The following is a 23,934-nucleotide window of genomic DNA, read 5'->3' on the forward strand; positions in this document are numbered from 1 at the left end:
TTCAAACATGTAATCACACGTTCAATTGACTAAGTACAACGCACAAGATTACACATTCACTTTTTCACCACACCTAATCAGTGTGTCATCAAAGAAATACCTTTCATATGTCTTTCACAATGCAATGCTCACAATACTTTTGATATGCTTCTCATCTGATTTGCGTAAATACATTTGACCAACACTTAATCCAACTGATCTTAATGGTTAATCACTGAACCGTTTGGTAAACCTATAGATTTTCAGTAATATATATGGATTTTGAGAACTACAGAAATAAAATGTGTGTTTGTACGAACATTTAAATTACGTGTAACCACACATGATGAATACTCGTTATTGCTAATTGATTTCACATAGTGGTAACCACAATTGGTCACTATAAGTGGGGGTTTAAACACTGGCAATTTTGTTTTAACATGGAGCAGGATAGACAGCAAGGGTTAGGAAGAGCTCGTGGACAAGGGATCCATCAGATAGGTGGGCATGGGCACCAACAGAGAGGTTTCTCAATGGTTTTCTCAATGAAATTGAGCCGGCCTGTCAAGGTGAAGGGGTCACCGACCGTTATTGTGTGGGACAATGTCAGGTTCCACCACGCAGAGGTTCAAGCATGGTTTCAGGCCCATTCCCGATTCATGACCCTCTACCTGCCTCCATACTCTCCTTTCCTCAACCCTATTGAGGAATTTTCTTCAGCATGGAGGTGGAAGGTCTATGTGCCACCCTCCTTCAGGCCATGGATGATGCATGTGATGACATCAGTGTAGACCAATGTCAAGCATTGATTCGTCACGCCAAAAGGTTTTTTCCAAGGTGCATGGACAATGATAACATTCATTGTGATGTGGATGAGAATCTATGGCCAAATGCTCAAGACAGGCTTGATCCAAATTACTGTAATGTGTGCACTAAATGTTATGTTTTGTTCTCATTTAGTTACTTTTCATTATAGAAAGTATATATGTTACAATTATATCTGAAAAATACAAACTAATTTGCTCAAATGATTGTAGATGATGTCTTCATTGATCCTTCACTTGATCACACATATGGATATTTTGGAAATTATAGATTAAATGTTGGGTAATGTAAGTGTATTGCCTAATGTGAAAACTGTGTAATCTGTCTTTTATAGTACTGTAGCATATTAATTTCAGCACTTCTAAGGCCGATTTGAAACATGTATCTTGCATTGTTTGCTGTTGGATGAACTGATTGTTAAAACTAAACTGAAAGAAGATCATGTTGTGTTTCGGTGATTAAACCAAATGTTCTCATTACATATTACAATAAACTTGTGTTTGAAACAATGATTATGTGGACTGAAAACATGTGCAACTGACTGAAATCATTACATCAGGTTTTGAAAGAATGACTAGCTGCGTTACAAGTGTGATCAGTTTGGATTTTTGTACTAAGAGTTTTAAAAATATACACCTTACTTGAAAAAAAAACCTGTAAGATTGTTTAAAACATCAATAACCTAAATAAAAGATGAAAGTAATGAACCATTCCAGTATTTACTGTGTGATACTGATAATGATTCATATTGATTTTTCAAAAATTATAACTTACCTTCAGATGTGGAGTCATACACACCAAACAACATTGCTTCAATAAATGATACGATGGATGGATGGATGGATGGATGGATACACACACATACATAGATCTAAAGAAATATTGAGTGAAAAAACAAACAAAATCAAAGTAAATATTATTTGAGTAATGATCAAAATATTGTGCGCCATTTCCAATTAAGCTGTAATTTTATTCGTTTATGAAAAGTGTGAAAAAATTGTTTATGTGAGAGTATTTTTTAAACATTAAAGACTGTGAAATTAGCCTTCACAAGACAAAGGACTGTAGTCTTCCCTTGTATTTCAAAAATGTCAAAAATTTTATTTCCACCACAGTCACAAGAATGCTTTTAAACGCAAGAATTGAGGTGTGGTGGACATGACACTATGATCGGAATATGCATCTCAAAATTAAACTTATTTGACTATCGATATGACATTGTGTATTTTATTGTTTGTCTTTTTTTGTTAAAAGAGTCATAATTCGACTAATGAGTAATTTCACTTACGTCTGTTAAACCTGATGAACATTTTTTAAGCACAACTGACTGCACAGAGACTTACCTCACCTTAATACACCTCACCATGACTCATAAAATCTGAACTGATCATTGCATAAAACATAATAATCCACCTCAAAACAGTTGGGTGTGAGTTTCAGATCTCTAGAACAGGAAGATGATACTTTCGGCACTTCCTGTTTCTCCACCTTCAGCTCTCACTTTTCAGATAGTAGAGGTCCATCTGCCTGAAAAGATTATCCTGACTCACAAGGCACACCCTTTGTGGAGCCCTTTTGTATCAGGTTAGTCTGAAGAGGCTCATTGGTTTCAAGGCTTTTTGTTTGATAGTTGTCTAATCTCTTGAAATTTCTACAGATTAATTTTACACTCTCTTAGTTTTGATTACATAATTGTAATTGAACGTCATATACTGACGGGTCTTGACCATACCTCAACATACGACGAAAAGGGTACCCCTATAACGTCAATATGAGACGCAGACATAAGCGCACCAGCAGCGCCCCCTAGCGGTACCCTAACGCATACCTAAACCCAAACATACCCGAATCGTCACACATGGACGTTAAAGGGTACCCTTTTCGTCGTATGTTGCCGTATGGTCAAGACCCGTCAGTATGTGACGTTTTGGGGTGAGACTGTGTTAATTTAAAAGTCAATACAGATGGGCTTTAAACAGTAAGGTATAAGGCAAAAAAGAATGGGCCTCATTCACCAATATATTCCTAAGAATTTTCTTAACTTTGTACTTAATAAACTTCCTCAGAAAAGTCTACGTCGGATTCATGACATGTTTCTTAAACAACAGAATTGTTCGCACTTGATGAATCCCACGTAAATTTTTTTTTTTTTTTTTTTTATACTATCAGTGCAAATTACTGTAGAATTCAATAAAATGCAGTAACCAATTATTTGGAGCATACTGTGCACTCAAATGTGCGTAAGAGTGCTCTTGAGTGTGCGTAGATTTTGTTCTTAGCTAAGAGCAAATCCAAGATAAGAAAACATTAGTGAATGTCAGAATCTTCATAAAAAAAGTGCGTAAGAACATTTCTTCGTAAGAACAGTTGGTGAATGAGGCCCAATGTATTTTACACCATAAAGCAAACTTAAAATTAGACAGCCATAACCTTCTTTGGAAAGGGGAAAGTCGGAGAGGGAAATTCACTCCATCCTTTTGGAATCTTATGCATCTCCATGGAAACTGGTGTAAAACAAAACATTTTGACTTATTGAATTATTTGTATGTGTTACTAAGGTCCTTGACCAAGAATATGTCAAGATCTTTGGAACATGTGTGTGAAGGCCAATAATAAAAATGTGCTTTCCATTTGCTGAGTCAGTGTGGCCATCACTAGAAAAACATTTCTGAACACTATAGTGTAAACCATTTGCATGATGGTTACCTTCCTTAACCATAAGAAGTGGAAACCTGTATGCATTTATTTCTTCTGCGGGACACAAAAGTAGATATTTTGAAAACAAGTCAAGTCACCTTCATTTATATAGCGCTTTTAACAAGACTGTTTCAAAGCAGCTTCGCAGTGATAATAGGAATTTAAAGTAACAGAGATTGTTTTGGCTTTACAGCAGCTCTAGAATATATTCACTTCCGTCACAACAGTCATTAGTTATTAACTTAGGGGCCGCTTACACGACACCGTTCTGACAGATGTGCAATCCGGCCGCTCATTTGCACAAAACAGTGCCTGGTGGCTCGAGAACGCAGACCATGAAATAGGTTCCAAGGTACGCCTTGAAAACTTTATAATACAGATATTTTTTATCTTCCGTGTAGTCACGTGAATCGGAATCATCCCGACAACGTTTTATCTGTACAGAGGTAGAGAGAAGGTTGACACTTCAAACACTTCACTAGTTGACACTTCAGGACTGCATTGTCGTGAAATGTCAATAGAAAACAACACAACTTTGGAGCCCTTTGACTGCCATTGTGTGGACCAAAAAACACTGTCGCTACGCCCAAATTAGCATACTTTATAGTAGGTAGGCCTATTTGGTTACAACTTACTTCACGAAAGTATGTTCTGTATAGTATGAATGTAGTATGAATGAAATTCTGTCAAATACATCAGCCATGTTGCCATTGTCATGTAACCTATGGCATCAATTGTGTCGCTTCACTGCCATTCACAAATCCTCCCCGTGGCATAATGGGATAGTAAAGTCTCCATCGGATGTGCACTTCAGAATCTTGAAGGTTATTCTGGTACTTTTCACCTATACTGTTTTATGAATACTAATAATTCAGACACACTACTCAATTCATATACCTATAGACCTTAAGTAGCCCCGGCCCTTTTCAGCGCTGCGCTTGTTGTGTTCTGTCTACGGTTTGTATTCCACAGCATGAAGGTAAGATCTTACGGATTTATGAATGAACTGCTCGTTTTAAAATCTTTCAAAATTCTAAAGATGTCTACACGCAAGTTTTGACTGAAATAATACACCACAACAAACCCTGAACACCAGAAACACTACATGCTCATCTAAAGAAACCACTGATGCTTTCAAGGCATGTTCTAAAAGAGAAAGCTTCACAATGTTAAATTGCAGATGTTTCTGGAATGGACTCAGTCCCGGATGATTCTGCTGAATTTTGGGGAGCCTGGCAAGCCCGTTAATACTAGCAAAGAGCCAAGAATGACATTCCCTATGGAGCAATGTGTGATCTTAGTATGCGCACTAACAGATGTTGAAGCTCTTAGTCCACCAATCTGACCTCTCACCTAAACAGAACACCAGATATGAAGAAGACTTTACGAGTGGGACAAGAAATGCTTCACATTACATGAAGGCACAGTGGTATCCGATTTATAAGCCCAGCAACCTGCTGTTGCACTTGGACAGTGATGTCTCTGGTGGTGGAAGGAGGTGACTGCTAACAGGCCATTGGTTGACCTTGAAGTGTACTGGAGCCCCCTGATGAGAGGGACATTCCAGTAGGAGCATTCCTTGCGTCTGTACTTCTTCAGCTGAGAAAAGTCACACTGATCTGTCACAAGTAAACCCATCAGCCAGGTATCTTGCAAAGCATTTATGGAATGCCAGCTCACACCTACTGAGGGAGGCATGCGAGGCAAAATATTTATCATGAAAACAGAAACCCACTGAAGAGCACACAGTCCTCTTCTCAGTGGACTTATTTAACACGGTTTGGTGGCTCACAGCTTTTAATGGGTAAAAATAATAATTAAGCGAAGATCATGATATTAATGAATAATACCAGGTAGTTTATCTTGAAACATGAATGTATTGAGTTGGCAGGCTGGAACACCAAAAGGGCTGCTTTTACACAGTGAATCATTTGTCTGCATTCTTCAGAAAACTATTTAAAAAATGCATCTGATGAACAGAACTTGGGAGTCAAAGTTCTTAAGAGATTAATGTCGCTGACAGTGCAGGGAGGAAAGGTGAAATTCTACCAGGCGTTTTTTAGGTTTGCACCTTATACAAATCCCCTCTGGTTGTTTCTCCTATACAGCAATGAGATTAAATCTGAAAAGTGAGACTTCCTCGTAAGATTCCTGTCTATAAGATGTTTTCTTTTTAAAAAGACCCAAGTAATATCTTGTCTCTTCTAGAGCAGTGTTCCTCAAATTTGAGATCTCAATCATGCAGAGCTTCACAACTCTGGCTTTCAAGGAGGTCTTGCAGAGTTTAGCTCCAACCAAACTAATCAAGGTCTTCAGGATTAAGCAGGGCACTATTTGAGGGGACAGTCATTTGCACTTATTCAATCCCATAATGCACCACATTAACGAGTGTACAACTGATGTACACTCAACTGCTAGAGAAAACCCATAATGCACTGTGAGAGTCGTGCGGCGAATTAATTCCCACGTCTAGTCAGATGGCGCCCGCAGATGATTTATCCACCCATCCATTTTCTGAACTGCTTGACCATTGTAATATCATACAAGTATAAACTTCTTTTTAATTAATTATTAAATAGTTGAATTAAGGTTGCTAGTTTCCATGACAGGATTCAAGATAAATCTTTTCATCACTACTGGAGCTACCAGTTTGTAAGGTTTCAAATGATTATTAAACAGCAAGCACAAACTATGCAAAAGCGACCGAATTCACTCGTGCTCCTTCAACTGGACTATAGTGGACTAATAGGGAATAGTGAAGGGGTCAATTTCAAACACAGCTCTAGAAAGGTACAGGCAGGTGAGTTTGATCAGGATTGGACTTAAACTCTGAAGCATTTTAATTCCCCTTCTTACCTAACATGTCAGATATTTCTTTTCTTCCCCATTTTGGAATGGAATGCTTTAACATGTTTTACTCAGAGGGCAAATTCCTCTCAATGTTGAGCTATACAGTTTTAAATCAATTTGGCTTGCAAAGCATTCCAAACTGTTGAGACCCTTGTCTGGTTAGGTCTGATTTGCCTAAGGCATTTGAATGTTCTACCCTGCCTCCAAATATGCCTATTTCCCAACTATATCTTTAGGCAAAAAACAGTACATGCCAGTAGAATGTCTGAATTCATAGTATTCATAAAAATAGTATGCAAAAATAACCAATATAACCTTCCAGATTCTGAAGTACCTAAAACAGACCACAGGAGAGGAGTTGTGAATGGCAGTAAAGCGACACAGCGGTAAGCCACATGAATGGCTTACCGCTATAGAGCAGTGCTTTTCAAACCTGCCGTGAGGACCTCCCACCACTGTACATTTTGCATGTCTCCCTTCTCATAGACATCCAATTCAAGTCTTGGGCTGAATTCGAAATCGAACCTAAACCCTCAATCACTATTCCCTATGTTAGTCCATTGATAGCCTACAATTCACTTGAAGGGGTGAATGAAAACGGGTGAGCAATTCGGACAGCGGTTGAGCGTAAATCGGCTGTACACTAATTTTTGCGGTGCAATGTTTGATAGAATAAGTGCACTCTATAATGTCCACTATGGTTTCGGACACCACTACAAATGGTTATCCCCTCAAATGCTGCCCTATTTGAGGGTATAGAGGGGGACTTCGGATTCAGCCCAGTCACTACTAATTTGCTAGTGAGTTGAATCAGGTGTGTTGGATGAGGGAGACATACAAGATTTGCAGTGGTGGTGGGGTGCTCACGATAGGTTTGAGAAGCACTGCTATAGAGCAGTGTTTCTCAACCCTGTTCCTAGAGGCACACCGCCTGCGTCTCAATCAGCTATATTGGTATTGTGTGCATGAATTTGGGAACTGGTAAGGATAAGTAGGCTATACTGGCTCACTACACATTGAGACACTAATGACTCGGCGACATGACAACGTCCTCATTGTACAACATCACTATTAGTATTTATGCACACTGATATCTTTCTGACATTATTTTTTAACATTATTTAAATTACATTATGATAAATACTTTGCTTGTTACATCAACGTACATAAATTAATAATGTTAGCTAGATTATGTTCATTACCTGTCTAGGGATGTATGTTTATGCTGAAATATAATTAAATAATGGTTTGTATTTTTTTTTTAAACATCTATCGTGTGTCATGTGTAGTGATTTATGTTTCACGCTTCAGAACTTCCGTTAAGGGAACATAGTGAGCATCTGCTCCCTGGTTTTTCATGGTGCATTATGGGAATTTTTAGGGAGCGAACATTTCAGTGCACTGGTAAGATTTTGCGATTTACACCCCTTAAAATTGCAGACTCCCTGATCAGTGCCCTGACTACTGACCTAGAGAGCTGATTGAGACACCCACCAACAGTACAGATTTTCAAACTCTTCCTTATCAAACATACCTGATTCAGGTCATCAGCTCATTAGAAGGAAGAAATATAGGAGTCAGATAAGGGAGACATCCAAAATATGCACTGTAAGTTGGGAAACCGTTATAGAGCATACTTTTTAACGGTCATGAAGTTTGTTCTGAGGATGTCTTACAAAACCCCCAAAACAATAAAAATATTCTCTGCTTTTGGTTAATCATTGATTTGCCGTTGTGCATTTATAGTGATTTGGTCTGCAATTGCAAATTATTTGTGCAGTTGATAAGAGTAATAATCTTTTTGTGGCTTTGAGTGCAGAGCTGGAATGCGGCATCTCTTCATGAAGACTGCTTGCCAACAGTGAAGCAGGTGGCAGAATTGTTTTGCTGTTGTGAAAAAGGCTCCCTTCTGCTCGGAGAGAAAGATGCCATTCATGCCAAAGCAGGGACACAGATAAGAGCAGTTTGCACAGACTTGCACTTGTGAAACATTTCAGGACGAGACACCACACACACCTCCCCCCTAAACACATTGGTCTTCCCAGCCAAGACAAAAACCAGCAGGCACAGTCTTTGTAAAGATATATATTAAAGTTTTATTCAAATAACTGAAATGTTAATGACATACAAAACAATTCCCCATTCTTGAAGTTCACAGCAACATCCAAATATGGGTCAACCAGTTTGAACTGCGTATCTACATTTCATGTCGCTAATGCTCAGTTTTATTATATAACTTAATTGTAATGCAAATCTTTGGCATGATCACATTACTAAATACCAAAAAGTAAAATAATATACAAAATATATTAAATTCTCTCATTTCAAAACCGCCCTTTCTGTAAACAGTCCAAGTAGTGAACAAAACAAGCATGACTTCCAATACAAAGCATTGGCCAGCAAGTGCTTTGTATCTGAGACAATAGGAAAATAAGCATTTAATAAAAGTGAGGTAAGGTTAAATTAACACATTACCCACATAGATAAGACTGTTCGTTTTCGTTAGTTTTAACTGTTTATACCATTATCCCACCATAAACCAATGCAAGTGTACTCTTGGTTAAGAACGAATGTTTCAGACAGGCAGAAATGTCCCTGTTTCAAATCAAGGCTAGTCACAGTCACTACATTAGAGAACCTTTGAGTCACAACATCAAAACTAGTATTTAAATGCTTACAGTAGAACCAGCTACTGCATACCTACGAAAATAAACAGATCCAAAAAGAGGATGGTAGTCTAAATGGCAACCATTCTGAGCAAGGCCAAGGGTCAGACTGGAGATAGCCTTTTTCCTCTGAGCAGGGGCATTCCACCACGGAGGAATGTGGGAAGATTAGCTCCAGCTTGTCTGCGAGGGAGTGGCAAGTGTGGTGGTTGCAGTTCTGGGTGCAAAATAATAATAATATGGCATCTGAAACATCAGCTCCTGTCCCTCCTAAGTAACACTTACCCTAAGTGTCACTAAAAGAGTATGTACCCGTCCACTGTTCCCAAAAGGAGGCTTCCCATTCCGCCACTTAAATCAGGAAGTGAGAAGCACCCGCTGTCAGTCAGTTATAGTAAGAACGCCAACTGTAAGGATAATTTAGTCAAAGGGAGTGCTAGTGAAGGTATTACCCAACTATTCCTGTAAATTGTCTAATCCTAGGCCTCCCGGTTCAAACTGCATTTGGACTCCTACAATCCAAACTATTTTTTTTCTTGATATTTCAGGACGAAGCAGTTGCGATGGCACATCTACTATACATGGAGTATATAAAGTTAGAGATATATTCGTCTGTGCATTTTATCTAGGAATGTGGGATATAGTCTTACATGGGTCGGTATACTTAGCTGGTAAAAAAAATAAAAAATAAAATAAAGAACACTGCCCTTGGTTGTTCCTTTGAGGAAAGTAAAAAACAAACAAAAGTTTCACAACAGTGGGATATTTCTTCCTATTCTGACAACACTCTTCAAACACAGTCAGCAGCAATAATCATAAATACAAAAGAACATCAACATATACAATGTGTTTATAAGTCTTGTGGTAACTTTCTGGAGCTCTGTAGTGTACTGTCCAAGTACCTCACATTCAGACCATACATCTCACAGTCCAGGTTGAGTAACCAGGTGAGATGAAAAACTTTCGTTTAACGTGTGGAGGAACTGTCAAGAGAGCTTCGCTCTCCTTCACCAAGGATCAGTTTTAGGTTACTCCCACCATCCGTTCCTCTCTCTTCCTGATACAAAAACTGACCGGCTTCAATGGCGAGTTCCTTCTCAAAGCAAGCACACCTTCTCTTGACATGATTAGTCCTCAGACGGAGACCCAAGGAGGATATTCAGTGTGTAAGAGCAGCATCAAGCTGAACACTGTTCATCTCAGATTTCAGATGAGGATCTCTACCATGTCGTTTTCAACAGCGCTGCTGATCTGGGTTGTGTTGAGAGAAGTGGAATCTGTAATGAAATACAAGATCTTCAGCTTTGTTGGCTAGTGCCTGGAGAGCAAACAAGCTTTACAAAACTTTGACTGTTTTGTTTGAGTTCATTCCCCAACTGTTGCTTTGACATGGTGCTCAGGTTACTCTTTAACAACTTTGGTTCAAAAGGGCAAGTATGCACCATCATTATAGAAGTTCTACCATTAAGTGTTGTTTTTAGCACCTGATACTACATATTAGATTTGTCATGTCAACCAACAAATCTTATCAAACTGTTCCAGAGACACCAAATAAAGTAGTGAGATTAGTGAAGATGGGTTTATGCACACAAGGTTACACACCAGAAATGTAAGGCTGTGGAGCAGATATAGCTGCAATAGGGTCTGCTTTAGTGTTGGTCTCGTCTGAAGGCCCTTCACACTGGGTGCTGCGGTCTCGACACTGAGTTTTGGAGAGCTGATGCGGCAATGGAGGCATTGACGCGGCTGCTGTCTGGTCATCTGAGAGGCTCTTCCCTGAAAATCGCAGATGGAAAAGGAAGCAGTTTAATTACTGGTTCAAACATATGCATGCCACCACGCAAACATTTGCCATCCTGTAAACTCCCTTTACTATTCTGGAGGATCTATTCTAGAAAAGAGGGAGACTGAAATGCATTCCGTTTCACGAGATGTAAACTATTTCAGGAACCAACCGGCTAGTCGCCACAGTCATTTTATTTCGGATAGCACATTCTTCCTTGGCGACATTACATAGCCACTAAGTAAAGAAGCTGCCAGTTGTCCAACTGAAAGTATATGTCTTTTTTGGTTCAGATAGGTCACAGGCACACCGCGTTGGCCTATGGAAGGAGTCCAATCCTGTTCCCGGAGGCCCAACATCCTGAAAAGTTTAGCTACAACCCAGCTAATCAAGGTCTTTAGATTACTTTAGAAGATTTGACCCCCCTGGCCTAAGGCTGCTATGCTCACCTTTGGTTCGGGTGGTACTAGGTGTGGCAACCGTGTTGATGGAGGGAACAGATCGAGCAGGTCGTAGGCCTTGCGGCTCAAGTCGGCCTTGCTCTCGCCGTGACCGCTGCTGCATGACCTTTATAATAGCATCCTTCTCCAAAAGTTGAGCATAAAGTGCTCGAATCCTGATAAAACAAACTACTTTAAGCACATAGACACTAAAGGAAACAAAACATTTAATTTTGCTAACAAATATAGGAGCAGATAGGAGCATAATAGTGGACGTACCTGTTTTCCATCTCCTGATGCCTGTGGTTGGGGGACGGCAGGTCCTCATTGAAACTGCTATTGGGTGAATGACGAGGTGAATGGTTGATGATTGTTGTATCCCTGGAAAGAGTATTACAGTTATACATGAGTAAAAGATTATGTCAAGTTATTTCCTATTTCCAATCCTTTGACGCAAAGCTTGTCTATCGTTTTTGTTTGGACTCACCTCTGAGCTGCAGCAGTAGCAGCGGCATCCATGGCGAACTGACGCATCGTGCTCTCCTCAAGATACTTTTGCTCCCAGCGAGTGATGTCAGCTTCCAGGGCCAGAACCTGCTCCTCCCTCTCCCTCAATTGCTGGTGTAGAGATGATACGTTAAGGTCAGAGAAGGACCCAGGGCTCGTTTGCTGGGCATGAGACTGCCACTGAAAGAGAAAAAGTTTTACTTTCGATCCCAAGATGTTGATACTCACACATTAGTTGGGTGAACAAAATATTGTCTGTTCTTTTACCTGCTGTGCTCTCAGGTTCTTCAGTTCCTGCTCCAGCCTGGTCCTCAGTCTTAACTCCAGTGCCTCCCTCTTCTCGCATGCTGCCTGCAATTGCGCCAGGGCACTCTGCATCCTCTCCACCTTTTCCACGTAAGCTCTTTTCCTGCGTAACTCTTCTTCCAGCTGCCTATTTCGTGTCTGAGCGGAGATCAGTGCTTGTTCCAATGCTTCTCGCCGCCTCTTCCATTCTTCTCCTGAGCCCCGCAGATGCTGCAGCTCTTTTTCCAGACGTTCCCGCTCTCGAAGGTGATCCTCATCTATGGACAGAAAAGACAGACATTGTGAGAACTATGTACCACTACTACGGTAAGGGTACAAGTAGACGGTAAGGGTACAAGTAGTGCTACTCAGTCATCATGCTTAGTTGTTACACAGGCCACAAAATGAATGACCATGCTGAGAGACTGGGGTGTGTCGAGAACATTCCCTGGGCTGTAGTCTCATTCTAACCAATTCTCAGGGGATAAGCTTCCCACAAGAGTCTGGAACAAAAGAGGCAGGCTTGATTTACACACGTCTGTCTGGGTTTGCAGGGGAGTGGCCGAGTTTCCCCGTGTCCTTTGACCTACACTGCAGACTTGCTTTAGAATTCCCAGATTACAAAAGCGATTCACTATATTCCCATTTGGGAGGCTGAATTCCTCAAACCCTCCTAAGATGACTTCGCATACTGAAAAGGGGCATACTAAAGCCCAGCTCACTTGTTTTTGGGTCACTCTGAATGCCTTGTGAGATAAAAAAAATTAGACAGCAATTAGTCTTCCATTCCGCTTCTACGCTGATTATACAACCCAAAGCAAATGCCTTTGGATGGAATGCAGATTTTCTCTTATCCACTTACGCGCGCACACAGGCACGTCTTTGTACTAACTGGATCTCTGGAATGCCTCTGAGGCAGGCAGTAAACAAGTAAAGCAAATGTTCCACAAGGTCATAAAACGTAATAACCTACACCTTTTTAAGCCTTCAGAGATGCCGAATTGTGGCTTTGACATGCCCCCATGGAACTATGTGTTGGCTCAGAAGGAAACATTCAGAATTTATGTTTGCAAAAACATTTTACCTTTTGGGGTAAACTAAGTTTATTATGCAAATATGAAGGATCACTTTATACTTTTACTCTTGGGGATCATTCAAATCAAATGCTGAACAACAATCCCTATTAGGATTAGCAAAACAAATCCAGTTTACCCTAACACAGCTCTGAATTCTTTAGCGCTAATATGCCCAAAAATGGAGAGCCAGTGCATAGGGCATCAGAAGAGGGTGCTTAGGGCCTCAGAGACTGAAATAATGGTGGGGGCTGTTGGGAAGCATTCCAGGAAGATGGAATATCCCAAAATACCTGAAAATATTCCAGGAATCCAGGTCACATTTACTTACAGTGTTAATAATGGTTGGGTCAAATTCCAAAAACAACTTTCTGAGACGAAGACTATAGCATGTACCAAACCAACTATTTACTGCCACTTAATTTGTTTTAAAAAGTCTTGCTATGCTTATGGACCATTTCAGCGTAGCAAGCAATATATCAAACCAAACGCTTTGTCAGAAGTCACATCAATGATAAACACGTAGTGCATTGTTAGAGAAATGCATTATTATGCCTACAGCATAAACATAAAAACTCAGTGGGAACAGCTGGCACTGCTTGCATGCTTGACTACATATTTGGGAGACGGATCATTTATAGAGGAGCAAAGGGGAATTCTTACTTTGCTCAACCAGTTTGGAGAAGGCATGCCGACTCTTGTCTTCAACTTCCATGGCTGCTCTCTGTTTGTTAGCTGTTTCCAGGCGGTCTAATGTGGGAGTCAACAATTAGTATTTATCGCCTCATACCTAAACATGTAGCTCATATTTAAGACAATTAGCTCAGCTATGTGAAACATCTTACCCCTGAGATCTCTGTTGAAGTCATGAAGTCGCTTGATCTCACTCTCAAGCTTGTTTCTCATGGTTTTCTCAAGGGCTTCTCTCTTTGCAGATCCCTTCATAAGAGTCTCATATGCCTCTGATATCCTCTGAATCTCCTGTTCGAGCTGAAAGAGAGGAGAAATGCATTTGAATATCTGTTATTTATTAACTCACAGGAATTCCTCAATTCATAGTCCCCATTTACTCTCACTGCAAGGAGAAGAACAGATTGGACATTATGCCAAGTATCTTCTTTTGTGTTCAGAGGAGGGATCGAAGTAATGCTTGTTTGGAACAACATGACGGTGAGTATATGACAATTTTCATTTTTGGGTAAATTTCACCTTTCTTTCTTACACCTAAATATAAAAAGACAAGGATCAGAGCGCAAGGATGACAGACAAAAAAAGAAGAGAAAGGGAAAAAGGGGAAGAATGTGCTTGGCTGAGCTCTTCATGGTGCTTGCCCACAAGTGAATCACTCTCATAGAGCACTCCAGGGACTGGGAATTGAATCAACATTCCAGAAAGAACACTTATGAGTCCCAGGTGTCTGCACATTCATCTCCCTACAGGGCGGGATGCCAAAGGTAAATGCAGGGAACAAAGGAAATGTGTGTTTTGAAGGCATACCATTCACTGAGACAGGAACAATACTTGACACTATATGCACCTGTATGGCATTTGTGACGCAGAAAATGGCTTGTGAAAGAGCACATTTTAAAAACCAAACAAAAGAAAGGTTCATGTAGGTTTAACTTGTCATTACACAACATCAGATAAGAAAAATCACTGATTTCTATAAATTGCAGGTTTTATACTTCAAAACTACTTGGTAAATTTACAAGCAGAACCCTGGGTGCCATGTGGGGTTTTGTTAAAGAGTGAAAGTGAAAGGGGCCATTCAGTCATGGAAACCACAGCTGTGGGGTCTGGTTGTTGCTCTTAGCAGCCCAGTCTATCAGCTGTGGGCTACGCAAAGCCCCTTCTTCATTCTCGGACACTGAGATGAGCCAAGACATCTGCTCCAATTGGCATCCCATTGGAATCCCAACAAAGAGGGCCACAGAACAACCCAGAGAGGCCTCCCCCCTTTAGAGTTCTCTGATTTACAATTTATCGCACTGTATGAAGAAGGTTTGATCTTTATGATCCACTGTTCTAGGATGCCATTCTTTTAAGATACAGTTGTTCTGATTTCAAGCAATATCTATGTATGAATCTGGACTGAAATTCAATCTATGTTATGACACTGCACAGCATACGCAATGCCCAATAAACCTTTGCAAAACAAACACCAAGATAAGCTTGTTTTTTCCCTCCTTGTTCTGCCTTGACACTGGTATTTCAGTGATGACATTATCACATTACAGGAAAATGTTTGGCATTGCAGGCATGGGTAAATTCAGTGTTTCACATGCTAATTAAGTTACTGGGAATTTTCACTCTGTCACTAGGAATGAGTCCTTTTCAAATTACATAGAAATTCTAGTGATCCTCTCCCTTTCCCACATTCCTACACTGCAAGAGGGCTAATCTCTTTAGAATGCAGCAGCTAGAAGACACCAGGGCACAATGATTTCTTGTTCCACACTCTTTGTAGGTCATTTCAGAGATTGAAATCAAAGGCCACAGCTGGCTCCTTTGCATCTATGGCAAAATGTGGCACCATACCAAGAATATCACAGTTCTAGGAGGTTTCTAAGAAGCCACAAGCAACAAAGAGTCCTCTCTTACCTTCTGCAGCCTTGCTGCCTTCTCGCTGTAGCTCTCAACTTCTCCCCTCAGTCTCTCATTCTCTTTAATAAGCTGCTCTATTTGGCAGTTTTTCACCGGGATGCTATATCCTCCAACAATGACATCCTGGCCAGCAGGGGTCAACATGGGCAGGGCGCTGTGGTGAGGCACTTGTGATTGGGTTGGAAATAACCTGTTAGAAATAAATATAAGCCATTAGTGTGCACCCACAATGTACCTATATGTCATTTAAAGTGATAAAAAATAGCTGATTGTACCTGTGATGCTGCGAGTGGAAAGCAGGAGGGGGCTCTTTATAATAGTGCCCATGTTCCTGTGAATGACTAAGCATATATCCAGGGGATCTGACCATAAAGGGGTACTCCGGGGGTGGACCACGTTGGTCTGGCTCATGAATCAACCTCTCATTCACAACAGGACCAGAGTGATTATTGGAGAGCTGAGGGTAGCTATGCGATGAGCTCATGGGAATATTGTCATGGGCATAGTTCCTCTCCAACGAGAGCTGCAAGAGGCGTTCGCTGAGCGAGCGAGCATGCTCCCTCTTCACGTCCCACATGCCCTCGTCCTGCTCGGCTCCTCCAACCAATCCGGGGGTCTCCAGGCTGCAGTGCTGAAGCTCTACCTGACCTCTCTGGTAGGCCAGGTACTGTGAGTGTGCTTTTGCTTCCTCATAAGTTGGTAGCTCCTCTGTGTGGAGCTGATAGAGGTGGCAGACTGGACTCTCTAAATGCTGGTAGTCCCCCTGGTGCTCTTGGCCCTGGGGCTCCTGTCGGGTGGACAACTGGGGAGAAAGTGATTCTTCTTGCGTTAGGCTTTCCAGAGATGAACGAGGGCTTCCTGCACCTCCTCCACTGCTGCCTCCACGCAGTGCCTGCTGCTGGATGGCCAACAGAGTAGGATCAGTAGGGTTCCCATAACGGAGCTGCTCTTGAATCAGTCGGTGCAGCACAGTGCCTGACGAATCCTCTGCTGTTCTCATTTCAGTCTATGTTTTGCAGACAACAATAAATTATAGTGTGTTATTTTTCTGGACTGTGAACCTGAAAAAAAAAAAGAAAAGATAATTCAATTACTTACAATTCAAATTCTTTTAATTGCTCATCTATATTGCAACACTCTACACAAGCAAACACTGAGTGGTGCCTCACTCCTCATGCTTCTATGCGGACTGCCTTTACCCATAGCAACACCACGTTTACCCAAAATACCACTGGCACCATCCTACAAAACCCACCATGCACTGGGTTTCTTCTTAAGCTTATAATCTTGATAAGAATTAGAAGTGAACAAAAATGGGGTAGGATCAAATAAATTTCCAAAGTTGCGAAAATGATTTCCTGCTACAGCAACAAATTCCTATCCAGTGGGTCACCTTTGTTTTACAACCACAACTGTAGCAATACATTAAACATGTCAAAGTGAGCATGGAAACAAAAGGATATTATGAATGTTAGAGATAGTTCCTCATTCTTTTCTAGTTAAGCCACAATGCTACGTACTGTACGTAGTCTATTCCACCAAAATATTCAAATTCATGTAAAAACGGTTGGATTAACAAATACAGCTTACAAAGAAAACCCGATCGTTCACGTACAGTATCAAAAGCATCAAGAAACTCAGTAGCCTATGTGACATAAAACTCAGTTTAAAGCAACAAGCTACTTTAAAATGATTTAAAAACTCACCAAATCACAGTAGCATTACGAATAAAAAAACACGGACGATATATCTGTTTAACGATATAATCCTTATGGAAATTCTTTGAGAAAGGCTTTTATTTCCATGCGTATGAGTTGCGTGCGCGTCTGGAGAGCTCCTCCAGCAGACTGAGATCGAGAGGGGAGGGGCTCTGCTAATAAATGACCGAGCTCCGATTGTTCACGGCCTTTGGAATGCGCGGAATGCGAAGGCTGCAGTCCCTCGGGGATCAAAAGCAGTTCCGCTTGTCGCTCGCCCCGCCCCCTCTCGGCGAGCGCAGGGAGATGGGGAGAACCGCTCGACTCAAGCGGAGCGCGCTGCTGAAGGGGGGCGGGCAGTGCGCGCGACCAGCGGAACTATTCTCTCTCAGCCCCGTGCGCATTTGTCCTGCTTCTGGAAGGCGCTTTTGTTTTTAACGGTGAGAGGAATGCAGTAAAAGTAGCAGAGATCTGTAACCTTTGTTGTTCTGCTTTACTACACTTTCTTGTGAAGTTTCAGCGCGCTCAATTAAGCTGCTTATGCATGACTTCATGTAGCCTACACAAAAATCATGGGGAATTATTCGTTTTATAATAGTTTTTTGGATGTTACTTTGACATAGAGATGATGTTCTACCGACACTCACTTCCTATATTGTTAAATTTGCCTGATTTGCAGTCTCATTCACAATATAGGCTAGTTTTGTATTTACTCACCCTGTGTTGTTCCAAACCTGTATGACTTTGTTCTTTGGAACACAAAAATATATCAGGCAGAATTGTAGGGACTGACAGCCTCAATCACAATTCACCTGCATTGTATATATATATATATATATATATATATATATATATATATATATATATATATATATATAATATATATATATATATATATATATAAGGCAATTAAAATGAATTGTGACCAAGGCTTTCATTCTCTTATTGTGTTCCATGGAAGAAAGAAAGTCATACATGAGCGTGTTTTTTCTTTTTATATGGAGGGGGGGGGGGGGGGGGGGTGCTGTGCTAATGTGTATGTGCTAAAGCGGGAGAAAGAATCAAAAAGACAAATGCACAAGTGAAATATAGACCATGAGCCATTAGAGAATCGATTTTAAGGTCTGTTTGCTCTGGGCTGGTGAATATTTAAGCCGTGGCCCGTGTCAGTTAATTGCTGAGTGTGTCTGTGTGGATGATGGGGAGGGGGTGTCTGTATGTGTGTTTGAGGCATGCTGCCAACCAGCTGTCCGTGGAGAGCAATCCTCTTCCACCCCTTAATCATGCCTCAGAAAGAGAGACGTATTGTTCTCTCTCAAGCAGACATTACAGGGGAGAGGTCTACCATCTGCTCGTATACCCTACACCTCCCTTACACACTTTACACAAACACTCTATTCACAAACACACACGCCTGACCCCATCACACAACACAAACCCTCGTTTTATCACGCATCACGCATTTGACACATTTATTAATCATAGCTCCTATTTTGGTGTACAAACAGATATTTACAGGCAATGAAAAAGCAGGATAAAGAAGACAGCCGTAATGCTGTAGATGACAGATCTGTTAATAAAGAAAATATGTAAGGTTTGTGTGCAATTGGCAACTTTTGAGGAATTAATTGCATTTATTATTGAAATGTCAGTTTGTTTTTGTGAATTTGCTAATTTCAAGTTTCCCTAAAGTATTGTTTTTGGGCATATTTAGTTAGAATAGAGGTAGAGTTCACATTCAAGTGTTTTTTGTTTAGTTTTTTTTAGAAACCTTTACTCTATTATTACAAAATGGTTTCTGTTCTACTGCTTTTTTAAAAATAAAACTATGCCTATTACTCTCATCTCTCATTATTCACTAAACAATAACAGTTTATTTTTTCTTTGATTTTATTTAAATAATGTTCAAAAAGTGTTTATTCAAACTACATAGAATCAGCATGAATATGTTTGTTAAAAAGTATGAACATATAAATATGAAATAATGATTCAGAAACCTATTGTGTATTTATAACACAATAGTAATAGTAATAGTAATATTTAATCTCAATCTTGTTTCATTTTTGTATGACAGACAAAATTAGTTTGTTTATTTACGAAATGAAAGGATATTTTTGAAAACACAATCTTAAATATCATTTTTACGACTTGAATACACCACCTGCTCTGGAGAAGACGCATTGGAAAGTAAGAAAGTCCCTGCCTTTTGTGAGTGGCAGCTGTGTGTAGAAATCAAGCCTGCACTTGTTGAGCAGACATTTGGACTCCAATCATATCATGTTCCTTTTTATATGTCAGTATTCAAACACATATACAAACGTTTTATTTAGAAAGGCAGTTAATTAGCATGGCAGTTACAAAAACACTATCTAGGTTATCTTTACATTTGCCTATTCACCCATTCAGCTTATGTAGCAGATATCAATCTCCAATGAATTATTTTGCAAGCTCCCGTATAAGGTGCAGCTATAAAATGAGAATGCTTTGCTATTTTAAATCTTATATTTATAATTAGAAAACAAATAACTATTGAAGCTCCACTGTGGGCTTTTAACGTGAGCTATCACAGTTTCATCTCTAATTATGCAATTAGGTTTTAAAAATAGCATTGCTTGTTCCATCATAAAGGTGAATGTGTAATATATTTTCAGGAGAACAAGAATGAAGGTTATGCAGAGGGGGGAAGACTGTCTCTGCATTGATTCTCTTTGTCTTCCTAGAGGGAGGAAATGGCCGCATTCCACACATTAGCATGTGCATTGGGGCCAGTGTGGCGGCCAGTATGGGTGGGAAAAGAGGGTTGAGGAGGGGTTTTCTACTTAATTAGCCTTTTCTTTAAAAACAACATGTCTACATGCATGAGCTACTGCATGTACACAAGACAAAGTTAGCTCCGTGTGTGCCACTCAAAAATGTGTGCTTTTTTAACTTTGAACAAATAGTATTAGGATCATGGGTTTTTTCATTTTTTAAATATTAAACAGAAACACCTTTTTTTTTTTTTTGATTAAACATTTGCAGATAGACAGGTCTATAAATGCATAGACCGACCCAACTGTTGTCATTTGATCATGTAAAAATGTTGTCATTTATCATTTGTTTGAAGAAAATAACAAAAAAGCCATGTTTTCAGACCTCGAATCATGCAAAACCAAGTTTATGATAGGCTAATTTTCAAATAACACAATACTAATGTTTTAATTTCAATAAAGCTCAGAAATCAATATTTTAACCAATATGGAATAAAAAAAAGTTTTTTTCAGGCAAGTCATTTCACTCGGCGGCCATCTTTGAAACGCCACTCGGGCAGCTATTTCAGTCATGCAAGTGCAGCTCCTATCTCTTTGAATAGGAAAACATCAAATTCTCCAAAGCTGTTCACCAAGCTTACGATTCAATTTCATATTTGAAATCATCAATGAAATCTGACAACCACTATCTCATAAATGTTGTTTCTTATGCTCAAATAGCATTCAAAAAGCGTATTTTTCAGGCTAGACCAGCCAAGGCGCATGTGCAGTCCTAAGCATGCGTCTCCGAAACACTGACTGTTCTATAGACCTTATGCGCCAGAGAAGCGAGGGTGCAGCCATCCTTAGAATTTTGTCTTTGAACTTTCGTTTCTACGGTCGCTCTGTGTATTTCAATGGGATCACTTTCCAGGAGTAACTAGCTTTTAAAGTGGATTTACTTAATGTAAAGTTAACAAAAGTTATCATGAGGATGTAATGTTTGAAGCAGATGTCTTAACAAATGTCAGTAGACCGGGAAGATTTTAAAACGAGCCGTTCATTCATACATACGCAAGATCGCTATGAAAATACAGACCATAATTCAAAAGGCAATGAGCGCAGCGCTGAAAAGGGGCGGGGCTACATAAGGTCCATAGCAACCGGAGATTCTAACGGCAGCTGCGGTGACACAATGACTAATTCTGCCATATTGGGCGTTGCACTTTCTTCCATTCATAGTAACACGAGTGCACCATCTTTGTATATCTAAAGTCTTTGTTTCCAACCACAGCTTTCAATGTGTAGGCATTCTCTCTACCAGTCGGTCACATTGCTGTTGGGTGACTTTATGCCACTCCTGGCACAAAAATTCAAGCAGCTCGGCTTTGTTTGATGAATTGTTACATTGTGTCCTTCCTCTTGATCACATTCCAGAGGTTTTCAATGAGGTTCAGGTCTGGAGTTTGGGCTGGCCATGACAGAGTCTTGCGGTGGTCCTCCATCCAAAGAGCCTGGCTGTGTTGCTTTGAGCATTGTCCTGTGGGAAAAACCAATCCTTCGAGTTGGGGAACATTGTCAGAGCAGAAGAAAGCTAATTTTCTTCCAGGATGACGTTGTACGTGGCTTGATTCACGCATCCTTCACAAAGACGGATGGTGCCTGATTCTGATCTTCTCTGATGAGTTCAGTTTTCAGCTTTGCCCAACACTTGGTCTTCTAATAGTTAGACAGAGACCTGGATAAGCCTACCCTGTGAAATTTGGTGGAGGATTGGTGTTCTGGTGGTTCTTCATAAGGCTGGAATCAGGCATATCCATTAATCTGTTTTATGGGCTTAATAAAATCACATCATTTCAATCAAATCGTCCCCTTAAACTGGGATTTCAGATAAACAGCTAGGTAGTAAGCCCATTTTTGCTTACTATCTATAACCCAACACATAGATTATCTGAGTCTTTCTAATGTCAAAGTGCATCTGCTGGGGCAATGATCTCTATCTCTCTCATCACCTCTGCCATATTTCAACCAGCCCTTTTGGCCTTTCATTTGCCTAACCAAATCCATCCTGGCCTGAGGGCCAGTACTCCACTAATGACCTCTCAACCCCTTTCAAAAAAATCCCTTCCTCATGCAAAGGACAGCTGCTCACATCTTAAAATTACTGTTGAAAATGTGTAGCTGTCCATGACCATTGGAATATTATCAATGACAGGTGAGGCCAGGCATACTGAGGGCTCTCGTCTCGGCCCTCGGGGCGTCATCTAAATCTTCCCCTCGTTCACTGGAGTGACAGAGCGTTCTTTCAGGGAATGTTTTTTTAAATCAGGGAATTAATCTTTTTGGTATTTGATGACTAGATGTTCCACAACACATATTGAAAAGAATCACTTTTCTAGGTATCCAGGTGTGCATTGAGTGTAATAGTGGGGGTCAAGACCCAGGACGCTGTCACACGCTTGTGACGTCTGCTCTTTGACCGCTCCAAATGTCTCACTGACAGTGGCCTTCAAAGGCAGGTTGCAATTTTCTTCTCTACTTCACAGAACACAATGAAAGCTTTGGCCAGCACATCAGAGTCCACACAAAGAACAAAGGGCTGTTCATGTGCCTAAAGCACTGAACTACAATACAAACCTGACATTTACACACACACACACACACACACACACACACACACACACACACACACACACACACACACACACACACACACACACACACACACACACACACACACACACACACACGAATCACTGTTTGATTTTAAATTTCACTGCACACTTCAGCAATTCCTTAATGTGTCACATTATAAAATGGTGTTGAGGGATTACAATAATTTAAAGGTCATTTATTTCAAAATTTGTATCAATTTATAATGGAAACTATAACACACACAATGTTATTTTTTACCTTAGTTAATTTTAAATTAGTTTAAGATTGAGTAATTTTCTTTTCTTTTTCATATTTTTTTTTAGTAATTTAGTAATTTCTCAATTTATTTTATTTCAAACAGTTGCATAGGCAATATTTAAATTTTTTCATGTAATAGGCCTATTCATATTTTACTTCAGCTTTAATTAACAAGAAAAAAGTTAAGCAAAAACAGTGACAAAGGAATTTTTAAAAGTATTATCTCAATTATTATGATGTTATAAACAGGTTTGCTAATAACTGGTGCGCATGTGGTAAAAGTAAACAACGTGCACCAGAAAACGTGGAGGGAAGCGCTTTTGAGAACCAACATTTATGGGGACAGGGAAACGTTTACTTACTGGAGTAGAATTTTTCTCCATCTCTGGTAAGATAGCAATCATGATGATAAGTGTGTTCATTAATTATTAGGGTTGCAACGGATCGCAGATGATCCGTACGTACCAGGCCCCACGGTTCGGCACACATGTGATTCGCGGATTAAATGCTAAATAAATTAAACCATAGAGTGAAAGTTTATCATTTAGAGAGAGAGAGAGAGAGAGAGAGAGAGAGAGAGAGAGAGAGAGAGAGAGAGAGAGAGAGAGAGAGAGAGAGAGAGAGAGAGAGAGAGAGGCGCATTTCAGACTTGAACACCGAATTGATTCCTCTTTTCGCAATTACTTGCGCTTGAACGGACATATACACTAAAAATGGTCAAAATACCCGCCTCGCCAAGTAGGCTATTCTCTCGATTATTATGTCACAAGTGAACAGTTGAGAAAGAAACCGAATCCATGCACTTGGCCTTTTAAAGTGACAGCAGCCTAATATCCCTGCTGTTGTCTGTGTCATTAATGTTAATAAAAAATAAAAAAAACATAAT

The 23,934-nt window shown here is 40.1% G+C and overlaps 1 protein-coding gene across 2 annotated transcripts; it reads right to left on the reverse strand.

Moving 5' to 3' along the window:
• Positions 1-8,426: 8,426 nt before the first annotated feature.
• amotl2a (angiomotin like 2a) lies at positions 8,427-17,706 on the reverse strand. Of its 2 annotated transcripts, none has more exons than XM_079627337.1 (11): positions 17,416-17,706; positions 15,985-16,770; positions 15,707-15,899; positions 13,951-14,095; positions 13,769-13,855; positions 12,015-12,310; positions 11,728-11,927; positions 11,520-11,621; positions 11,250-11,416; positions 10,620-10,793; positions 8,427-10,294 (listed from the first exon to the last, which is right to left on the reverse strand). In XM_079627337.1, the coding sequence occupies exons 2-11, from the start codon at positions 16,707-16,709 to the stop codon at positions 10,224-10,226; spliced, it is 2,160 nt and encodes a 719-aa protein (XP_079483463.1). In that variant the 5' UTR covers positions 16,710-16,770; positions 17,416-17,706; the 3' UTR covers positions 8,427-10,223. The 2 variants fall into 2 exon arrangements, with proteins under 2 accessions (XP_079483463.1, XP_079483464.1); XM_079627338.1 differs by having other exon boundaries at positions 15,985-16,715; positions 17,416-17,544.
• Positions 17,707-23,934: the final 6,228 nt, after the last annotated feature.

The sequence above is a fragment of the Phoxinus phoxinus genome (assembly GCF_949152265.1).
Source record: "Phoxinus phoxinus genome assembly, chromosome: 11".
Classification (NCBI taxonomy): domain Eukaryota; kingdom Metazoa; phylum Chordata; class Actinopteri; order Cypriniformes; family Leuciscidae; genus Phoxinus; species Phoxinus phoxinus.

Bases quoted from the DNA above. Each gene is read 5' to 3' on its own strand.
- amotl2a (XM_079627337.1), bottom strand. From the start codon at position 16,709: ATGAGAACAGCAGAGGATTCGTCAGGCACTGTGCTGCACCGACTGATT. The intron at 12,311-13,768 runs GTAAGAATTCCC...TTCTGTCCATAG, and splicing joins CTCCAAACTGGTTGAGCAAA to ATGAGGATCACCTTCGAGAG. The intron at 10,794-11,249 runs GTGAGCATAGCA...TGCGATTTTCAG, and splicing joins TAGTACCACCCGAACCAAAG to GGAAGAGCCTCTCAGATGAC.